Source organism: Fukomys damarensis, unplaced genomic scaffold (assembly GCF_012274545.1).
Source record: "Fukomys damarensis isolate Sample0158 unplaced genomic scaffold, DMR_v1.0_HiC HiC_scaffold_7, whole genome shotgun sequence".
NCBI classification, from domain to species: Eukaryota; Metazoa; Chordata; class Mammalia; order Rodentia; family Bathyergidae; genus Fukomys; species Fukomys damarensis.
The window spans coordinates 18,626,863-18,637,576 of NW_022900919.1; the positions used below are offsets into that span (position 1 = coordinate 18,626,863).

General features: G+C 50.8%; 1 protein-coding gene across 1 annotated transcript in view; it reads left to right on the top strand.

Annotated features, from left to right (window-relative positions):
- The window catches only part of Acan (aggrecan), a 70,813-nt gene that overhangs the window by 37,978 nt on the left and 22,121 nt on the right, over positions 1-10,714 (top strand). Inside the window, exons 4-10 of the mRNA XM_010621044.3 lie at positions 455-629; positions 2,730-2,857; positions 3,466-3,759; positions 5,800-6,189; positions 7,823-7,997; positions 8,421-8,548; positions 9,861-10,154. Of these exons, the coding sequence (XP_010619346.1) occupies positions 455-629; positions 2,730-2,857; positions 3,466-3,759; positions 5,800-6,189; positions 7,823-7,997; positions 8,421-8,548; positions 9,861-10,154 (1,584 nt within the window). The remainder of the gene's footprint in view (positions 1-454; positions 630-2,729; positions 2,858-3,465; positions 3,760-5,799; positions 6,190-7,822; positions 7,998-8,420; positions 8,549-9,860; positions 10,155-10,714) is intronic.

The window sequence follows — 10,714 nt, forward strand, 5'->3', positions numbered from 1 at the left end:
TCCTCCTCCTCCTCCTCCTCCTCCTCTTCCTCCTCTTCCTTCTCCTCCTCCAGTCCCTCATTCTCAATTCCAGAAGCCAAAGAAAGGGCTGCAGATGCCCTGGTCTCTGGGCTCTAGCACAATGACCCTGGGCTGAGGGTGCTGGGGACCCTGAGTGTCTCTTCCCTGGAAAACAATCCGGGATCCTAGAGTAACAAAGAAATTAATGAAGAGTTAGATTTTAGTTTTGTTCAAAGAACTTTCTGATTATCAGAATTATAGGTATTCAAAAAGAAAGGCCTTGTGAGGTAGTGAGTCCCCTGTTACCAGAAGTATTCCAGCAAGATGACAGGGACCACATGCAAAGATGGAGAGGGGGTCCACACTCCTAAAGGTCCCTGATCATTGCTGTGATTCTGGGGGGCCTCGTGGCCAGGGCTGCCCCTCACCGGCTGTCTCACTGTGCCTCTGGCAGGCATTGTGTTCCACTACAGAGCCATCTCCACACGCTACACCCTTGACTTCGACAGGGCCCAGAGGGCCTGCCTGCAAAACAGCGCCATCATCGCCACACCCGAGCAGTTACAGGCCGCCTATGAGGACGGCTTCCACCAGTGCGATGCGGGCTGGCTGGCTGACCAGACTGTGCGGTGAGTGGAGGGACTCAGGGCTGGGCCTGCTCAGGGCCACAGTGCAGGGGGGCTGGTGATGGAGCACAGACCAGCACTGGACTTGCGCCCAGGTGACACTCGACCAGCCTGGACCAGGGACCAAGTCGTGCCCTGCCCCAGACCCTGGTCATTCTCTCACAATGGAGGAATGGCTGCATTCGTTACTCTCCTGCCCTCTGTTCCTTTTGCCAAGGCCTCTTTACTAACCAGTCTGGTCTGGTCTGGTTTGGTTTGATTCTGTTTTATTTGGGTCCTGGAATTGAATCCAAAGCCTTCACCCTAAGCTACCTCCACAGTCTTGCTAGGTTGCTAAGTTGCCCAAGCTGGACACCAACTTGTGATCTTCCTGCTTCAGCCTCCTCCTGAGTGCTGGGATTACAGGCATGCACCACCACACTCAGTTTTCATTTTTTTAACTTTAAAGTTTGATATATTTTTGTAAATCACCTTGTGTTCTTGTTTCTAATACAGCAAGACATACATACACGAAATTTCTTGTGCACCTTTTAATTGCAGGTAGTGCCCAATAGATGGCAAAGCAGGACTTTGAGACAGGACTTTATTTTGAGAGAGCCCTGCCCTGGAGGTGTCAGCACAGTGCCGAGACCTGAAAGGACAGCTGTGCTCTTCATCCCAAGCCAATCATAGCTCTAACCCCAGAAGCTCTCAGCCTCAGGAGGAGACAACGCAAAATGGCTTCGTGATCTCACACAGTAAAGAGAGATCAGGGCACAAAAAACACTAAACATAAGAACCAATACATAAGCAAAGCGAGACAAAAGCCTGGCACAGTGTAAGAGCCCACACTTTGGCCTCAGAAAGAGCTGGACTCAAACCCCAGTGCAGGCCCTGGATGCTGTGTGACCCTGCGTGACCCCCATTTCTTCAGGAGTTGAATAGACTTTTTATAGCACCTTAAGCCTCCTTAAGTTGACATAAGAGTCAAGTGATACAGAGCAGGATTCAACAAACTACAGCCCACGGGTCAAACCCAACACCTTGTTTCTGTAAATAAAGTTTTATTGGAACACAGGTGCCCTTCCTGGGTTATATATCATCTGTCACCATTTTGTGCTACCATGGTAGTGGTGTTATGAGATGGGAAGTCTCAGGGGAGTATTTCCAGGCTCTTGGTATCCTGAATAAAGACAGGACAGAGGAATGAGGTTTATTAAAAGGAAAGAAGGGAACATACACTCCTCAGGGTGGGAGTGGCCAGTAAGAAAACCTCCCACACCTAGGAGCAGGCACTGGTCTCTTAAAGTCCTGGGGTTATGAGAGGACCCACAGCTGGGGATAGACAGGAGTCATGGCCCAATGGGATACCTGCCTCCAACACCTATTGGGAGGGAGAGTTTTTTACCATACATGGATTTAAAGGAAGTGTCATGGTGTCCAATGCTCATAGGGAGAGAGGGTTGAAACCACAATGCAAATAAGGTTGTTTATGGACCAGAATTAGATATTTGTGGCTTCATACATGCCTAGAGGTCTTGGGGGTACAGGATACCCTTCCTCTGCTGGCTTCCCAGTGTTTTGACATAGCTGTTCTTGCTCTGTCTGGTTTCTTGATACTTGCTCAAGACCTTGGGTTGTTTGCTTCCCTTTGCACTGCCTCCTGCTCAGTTGACCCCAGAGACTATGGGCCAAAAAAAACTCTGGGAGACTGAGGCAAGAGGATCAAAAGTTCAAGCCCCACCTGGGCAACTTGGGGAATTAGCAAGTCCCTGTCTCAAAATAAAAAAGGTCTGGAGATATAAATCAGTGCAAAGGTCCAGGGTTCAATACCCAGTACAAAATTTAAAAATTTTTTAAAAACCTTACTATCTGGCATTTTACAGAAAAAGCTTATATCAGAAGTCTGATAGAGTATTTGGTACCAATAAATATTCAGTAAAAGGCTGCCTGCCTTCACCCCTTAATACCTATAGAAGCAGAGAGGGCACAGTAATAGAGCAGACACAGTCAAATTCTATCGATGCTCCGGTGCCCTTCCTCTTGCAAGGGACAAGGCTACAGGGCACGGACCATGGACGTCCCTCTGTCCCAGGGTCACAGTCCACTTCGGATCTCTGACAGGTACCCCATCCACACTCCCCGGGAAGGCTGCTACGGGGACAAGGACGAGTTTCCTGGGGTGAGAACCTACGGCATCCGGGACACCAACGAGACCTATGACGTGTACTGTTTCGCCGAGGAGATGGAGGGTGAGGCCGCCCCCCTAAATTCTCCCCCATAAGGGGATTAAAGGGGGCTACCAGTCTGGACCCTCTGTCCACCAGGGAGAGGGCCTCAGTGACCCCAAACGTCTGCAAACTGTCTAATGTCACTACTGGGCCCTCAAGTCCCTGTGAAAGGAAGACTTTCACCTGGCACTGCTCCTCCCAGGCAAGATTCTGGTCTCTCTGACCATCAGGTCCACTGCCCCTTCAGAGCCCTGTTTTCCCATTGGAATGAGAGCTTTACAGATTTGCTTTGTAGGGCAACGCCTTGACACATAGGAAGGCGCCCCTAGTGGTGGGAAGCTGCACCGCAAGCGGCCATGCAAAGATGCTGTTAGCCAGATTTTCCTCCTGGTTTTGTTCCACGCATTTTCATTTTGGCTGCTTTTCTCTTCTCTTGGTCCCCTGTTTTAGGACATTAGAGCCGTCCCTCCCCAAAAGCTCAGAAAAAGATGGGAAAATGGGAGATTAAGGGCAAGATCTGAGATACGGACTTGTGGATTCAAACCTGGAGGAAAGATGTGGGTCGCTGGGGGACTCAGGCCAGGGAAGGTGGGAGGGAGACCTCACCAGGCCACCCCTGCCCTGCACAGGCGAGGTCTTCTATGCGACGTCCCAGGAGAAGTTCACCTTCCAGGAGGCCGCCAGCGAGTGCCGACGGCTGGGCGCGCGCCTGGCAACCACGGGCCAGCTCTACCTGGCCTGGCAGGGCGGCATGGACATGTGCAGCGCGGGCTGGCTGGCCGACCGCAGCGTCCGCTACCCCATCTCCAAGGCCCGGCCCAACTGCGGGGGCAACCTCCTGGGCGTGAGGACCGTCTACCTGCACTCCAACCAGACCGGGTACCCCGACCCCTCATCCCGCTACGACGCCATCTGCTACACAGGTAGGGCTGGAGCCCGGGCAGGGGGGGCTCACTCCCCTGACACCAGGTCCCAGAGGAAGAGAAGGTCTTGGAAAGGGAGGGCTGGGATTTGTTTGTCCCTTCAAGGGACAAACCCTATGTTTTATCAAACCTGCCCCCATTTTTGCTGCTTCCTAAAGTAAAGACGCAGGAGGCCACAGCATATCCAACTCTGTCTCATGACATCCACACGGAACAAGGTTAAAAGCATGTGCTTTGGAGTCTGTGTTTTCTCAGGCCTGAATCACAGCTCTGCTGCCTATGATCATAAAGCCATGGGAAAGTCAAGGCTCTGAGCCTTACTGTAGCAGTCTGTGTACTAGAGAGAGGGCTACCCCGTGGAAGATGGTGAGGGCCTGTTATGAGACCATGAACTCACAGGAAGGCACTTTTGCCTGCCTTTTTAAATTGAATTAACCCATCCATTGTGGTGTATGCTGGTAATCTCAGCACTCTGGGAGGCTGAGGCAGAAGGATTGAAAGTTCCAGCGCAACCTGAGCAATTTAGCAGCTTAGCAAAACTTTAAAAGGGCTGGGATTGTAGCTCAATATGAAAACTCTGGGTTCAATTACCAGTACTACAAGTAAATTTTTTAAAATACTGAAAATAGAGCTGGGTGCACACCTGTAATCCCAGCACTTAGGAGGCTGAGGCAGGAGGATCACCATGAGTTACATAGTGAGTTCATGGGGGGGTACCAGGGATCAAACTCGGGACCTTATGCTTGCAAGGCAGGCAAGATGCCACTGAGCTACATCCCAGCCCACATAGTGAATTCAGAGCCAACCTGAACTACAAAGTAAGACCTTGTCTCAAAAAAAAAAAAATACTGAAAATAAATATATTGAATTAGAAAGAGGGCCTGTTATTGAAAGAATAGAAAAAGGTAGGGGCTTTATTATGAAAAATTAGACTGTATTTTAAAAATAATTTTTCTTATATTTAGCATATGTCAGATAACGAATGCTTATTTTTTTAGGAAAATGAAATACTGAAAAAATATATTGAATTAGAAAGAGGGCCTGTTATTGAAAGAATAGAAAAAGGTAGGGGCTTTATTATGAAAAATTAGACTGTATTTTAAAAATAATTTTTCTTATATTTAGCATATGTCAGATAACGAATGCTTATTTTTTTAGGAAAATGAATAACATAGATGACAACTTTTATAACTTTTTCAACAGAACTGGTGACAATGACAGACCAGTTCATGTTTCAGTTACATAGTTTGGTCTTACACAAAGAAAGTTAGTGTTGCAAAAATAACTAGGACTCTGCCCTCCATGGCCTCTCTTAAGCTTTTGAAAGTCTAGCCCCTCTTCGGAAGTCTCACCATATGCTTTTCCTCTTTATTAAGTAACTGGCTTATTTCAGCCTGCCCCTCATTTGTGCAGGGCCATGAGGCTGGCAGATCTCCAACGCCACCTTCATCTGTTTCATGAACTACAGGTTCCACAGATCTGACCACTTCCCTTTGTAACTGATTTACCCCGTTCTACTGGATGGCTGGTGGAGGGCTCATAAGATGGGTGACGTGGCTGCTGAGATCAAGCAGGAAGGGCATCAGGCTTGCAACTGATTTTGGAAGCAATATGCTGATTGGTTGATATTTTTCAAGTATCTGCGGATTCAACCAATCTCAGTTCAAACATATTTGGGGGAAAGCATACCGTGTCTGTACTAAAGCTGTATGGACTTTTTCTCTTGCTGCTACTCCATAAACAACACAACGGCCACTGACATGGCATTTATATGGTATAAAGTATTGTAAGCAATCTAGAGATGATTTAAAGGACATGGCAGGATGTGTGGTAGGTTCTGTGCAAAGAGTACACATTTTATAGAAGGGTCCTGAAGATTTTGGTGTCTGCACGGGGCTCTGGAATCTGTCCCCATGGATACCAGAGGACAACTGTGGTCAGACAGCTGAGGACCTGCTTGGGCTGGGCCAGGTGCCCAGCGCCCCAGGAGGGAAAGAGGTGTGGCAGAATGGTTAAAGCCTGCCTTTGTGCTCTGCCCAGGTGAAGACTTTATAGACATCCCAGAAAATTTCTTCAGTGCGGGTGGTGAGGAGGACATCACCATCCAGACAGTGACCTGGCCCGACATGGAGCTGCCTCTGCCTCGAAACATCACAGAGGGGGAAGCTCGAGGGAATGTGATCCTCACAGTGAAGCCCATTTTCGAGGTCTCCCCCACCGACCTGGGGCCCGAGGAGCCCTTCACGTTTGCCCCAGACGTGGAGGCCACAGCCTTCCCTGAGGCCCAGAATGAAACTGAAGAGGTCACCCGGCCCTGGGGCCTTCCTGAGGAGTTCCACCCTACGACCTTCCCCAGCGAGGACCTGGTCCTGCCGATGACCATTGCCCCAGGGGGAGCCGAGGTCCCTGGGCAGCCCCGTTTGCCGGGTGGTAAGTACTCACCCCTGGGGGATACCTCAGGCAGGCCTACGGGTCAGGAGCTATCCTGCTGCGCTTTGGACTTGACCTGGGGCGTGGGACCAGCTTCTCCTCCCTGCAGCTTTTCTGTCCTGTATGTAGAACGAAGAGGTGTGTACCCGCTTGGGGCTGGCCCTCAGCAGCAGCCATGTGTCCTGCCACTGTGTCCCACCCGCCAGGCCTGAGTGTGCCTCTTGGAACCTGGGGGTGGACAGGCCACAGCAATCATGTCCACTTTTTTTGCCACAAATCATTAATCTCCAATGAAGTCATACGTAGAGACCAGGATACATTGAAACATACTGTGAATGTTTAACTGTTTTAAAATTTTATCACAGTAGAAGGCAAATTGCCTTTAATCCCTCTCAAAATATTCCAACTTGTTTCAGATACCCTTATCCTATCACTCTTGCCACTTTCTGAAGCAGGTCCGGAAGTCCTCTTTCCAGAGTGTCTGCACAGTCATGGCTGCCTCAGTGTCCCGACTCAACTTAAAATGTTCACCTTTCACAGTCATTTTGACTTGGAGGGAGAAACAGAAATCTCACGATAGCAGATCCAGTGAATAGAGTGGATGAGGAGACAGTGTCACGTTTTTGTGAGCCTGCCTTTCTGTTGGGTGGCCCTCAGTGGCAGAATTTACCATGTTTTGTTTTTTTATCACACCGCATAAAGACATGCAGGAAAGGGGACTTTCCAGAGCTGCTCCAGAAAGTGACAAGATGAGGGCATAAGTGTGTTTGAAGGGAGGGGAAGTATTTGGAGGGGATTAATGGCGATGTGTCCTTTTACTGTAATATATTTTTTTCATTTAAGCATTCACCATATATTTTGATCACCCCGTACATGTCAAGCAAATAAAAGCACCACAGATCTAAGTAGACTGGAGAACTGGGGCTCCTCCTATCAGGGACCCCTCCCTGCCCCATCAGGCGCTACCCCAAAGTGGACCCACTTAAAAACCTAGATGATCCTGAGGCCTCTTCCCCTCCACCCATCCGCCCTGCCGGGGCAAAACTCGGCAAACTGGAGTCAGTGGAACAAAGCCTGCTGTTCCCGTGTGGCTGTGAACTATGAAAGGATTTTATGCTCTTACATAGTTGAGGGACAGGGCTCCAAAGAATACATGTGACACGTGAAAATTAAGTGAAATTCAAATTTCAGTGTCCACAAATAAGATTTGATTGGAACAATGCCGTCCCCATTTGCTGACGGGTTGTCTGTGATTGACTTAGGCAATGGCAGTGGAGCGGAGTTGTTATGACAGAGGCTGTGTGGGCCCCATAGCCAGAAACAGCTACTGTGTGGTCCTGGTCCATGTGCCCAGTAAATGTCCCAAGAGCCGGGATGTCACATGGCTATTCCCAAAATTCAAGTCCTTGAACAGAAGGGCATGCTGGTGTGGCTTCCTGTGGGTCGTGGTGGCATGCCAGGGGAGAAGCACACAGACACTGCCGTCTGCCCTTCCACCCTCAGTGCCAGCAAGTGAGATCTCCGCCCAAATTGCCCGAACAAATCCAATGCATCAGGAGGGAGGGGTGGGCTCAGAATAGGCCATGGGCAGCTGAGCGTGACCTTGGCTCCTCTCCCTCTCCACCCCACCCAGGGGTCGTGTTCCACTACCGCCCCGGGCCCACCCGCTACTCGCTGACTTTCGAGGAGGCGCGGCAGGCCTGCCTGGACACGGATGCCATCATGGCCTCCCCAGAACAGCTCCAGGCCGCCTACGAGGCAGGCTACGAGCAGTGCGATGCTGGCTGGCTGCACGACCAGACTGTCAGGTAAAGGGCCGCTCACCCCCTCCCAGCCCCCAACCTCCAGGGGCCAGGCCCAAGGAACCCTGTCCCAGTCCAACACCTACCACCTTACGGACTCATTGGCTCATGAGTGAGTCTCGCTTCTCCGTAAATGTCGCAGTCAAACAAAAGCCTAGTCTGAAAGTCAGTGAGGGGCACTGGATTAAGTTGTTGCTCGTTTCGCCTCAGGAGACATACAGAGGAAAACCCCTCCTGTAGCCCCGTGGTGCCCTCCAGCGAGGCCCAGCGCCCTTCTGGGTAGCCAGTCTCTTCTGAAGCAGGGACCCAGGGAACTCACTGCATCGGGTTTGAATCCCATCAGACATCCCAAGACACACCGTGCCCACATTCCTTCACCCCCTTGCCCCACGGGACAGGTACTCATCTTCCCATCCTACCCCTCTGCAGATACCCCATTGTGAGCCCACGGATGCCGTGTGTGGGTGACAAGGACAACAGCCCCGGGGTGAGGACCTACGGTGTGCGTCCACCATCAGAAACCTATGATGTCTACTGCTACGTGGACAAGCTCGAGGGTAAGGCCACAGTCTTCCTCCTGGCCCTAGATGGGCAGGGCGAGGGGACAAAGAGGAAGGGAATTAGCACCCCCAGCCCCTTCCCTCACTGCCTTCCAGGAGCAGAGCTGCTGTTTCAGGAAGAAGGGCCACACAGCCCCTCACTTCCAGCCCATGTCTCTTTCCCCAGGGCTCTGGTGGCTCCCCAGCATTGCAGGGTCCTGGCTCCTTGTAAAGCCATGAGTCCTGTGGGTCCACAATTAATCCATTACCATCAAATGTCACATATGCTGTCTGCTCTTAGAGAGTCCATTGCCCATGAGCAAATCAAAGGCTCTGAGAAGTCCTGCAATAAGAAATCTCTTTACCTGTGTCTACCCCAAGCTTTTTCAACCACAGGCCTTTATTTTATTTCACATCTTTTTATTTTCAATGAAAATCACCTAGCAGGGTGTGGTGGCACACAGCTGTAATCCCAGCATTAGGGAGGCTGAAGCAGGAGGATTGTCACGAGTTTGAGGCCAGCCTGTACTACACAGTGAACCTGTCTCAAAAAAAGCACAGTGGGGGGTGGGAGCAGGGATTTAGCTCAATGGTGCCGCTGTCTGCCTTGCAAGTGCAAGGACCCGAGTTCGAGTGTGAAGGAAAGAAAGAAAATTATCAAATCACTGTCACGCTGAATACAATTTGAGGGACACTGGTGTTGTGGAAAAGTTTTGGCACTGCCATCCATTGTTTCAGGACCCTGGGCAGGTCACCTAATGTCTCCAGACTCAGTTTACTCATCTATAAAAATGTACCACATTAGAGGCTTTTTTTTTTAGTACTAAGTGAGATGCTTGTGAAAAGTGCCTGGCATAAGAAGTGTTAAGTAGCTGTGAAAGCCCCCTCCCCCCTACACACACAGGCACCTGGGTGCCATGCTGGGTGCTGGGACCCACCCTGCTCTTGTTGAGCTCACAGGTGGGAGGGATGGCTACAGCATCCCTGAGGCTTCCTGGTAAGTGCAAGGCTCATGTGGCTGGGATGGGAGGGTCTCAGCCAAGAAGAGGGGGCCTAAGTGTAACGCACAATCCAGAAAGAAAGGAAGGATCAGAAAGTGCGTCCTGCAGAGAGTGTGCCCAACTCAGCCAGCTCTGCTGGGTCATTGCCTCTTCACAGCACCGGAAGCTGAGTCCAGTAAAACCCGAGGCACTAAGGGCCTGGCTAGAGGGTGTGACCACCCCAGGCCGGTGGCTGGTGTCAGCCCCTGCCAGTATAGTTGCAGCGCTAAGGATTTCTGCCCCTGGGGGCAGGGATGGACGGTCACACAGCCACCTGCCTCTGTCCCCAGGGGAGGTGTTCTTTGCCACACGCACGGAGCAGTTCACCTTCTATGAGGCGTTGGCATTCTGTGAATCCCAAAACGCCACGCTGGCTTCCACCGGCCAGCTCTACGCAGCCTGGATCCGCGGCCTGGACAAGTGCTACGCCGGCTGGCTGGCCGACGGCAGCCTCCGCTACCCCATCATCACCCCACGGCCAGCCTGCGGCGGGGACAAGCCGGGCGTGAGGACTGTCTACCTCTATCCCAACCAGACCGGCCTCCCAGACCCGCTGTCCCGCCACCATGCCTTCTGTTTCCGAGGTACGCATTCTGCCTGTCCTCCAACACCCCTTCCCTGGGGCGCCCCCTCCTGGCCTCTGACTGCCATCACCACGCCGCGGAGCAAGAAAGATGGGGCGGGGCAATTCTGGAGCTAGTTGGACTTGAGGCTTTGACCCTAAGTCAAGGTCATCTTTCTGAAGATCCCAGAGACAGAAGATAGTGAAGAACTTCACAAACCTAAATTTGAACTATGGCTCTACTACTTAAGAGCTAGGTGACCTTGAGCAAGTGACTTAATCTCTCTGTTCCTCTGCTTCACGGTAAATGATAAAATAGTTCCTGCTTCAAAGAGTAGCAGACAGATTTGGACTAGGATAATGCATATGTCATCTTTCTGAAGATCCCAGAGACAGAAGATAGTGAAGAACTTCACAAACCTAAATTTGAACTATGGCTCTACTACTTAAGAGCTAGGTGACCTTGAGCAAGTGACTTAATCTCTCTGTTCCTCTGCTTCACGGTAAATGATAAAATAGTTCCTGCTTCAAAGAGTAGCAGACAGATTTGGACTAGGATAATGCATATGAAGCATTTACACC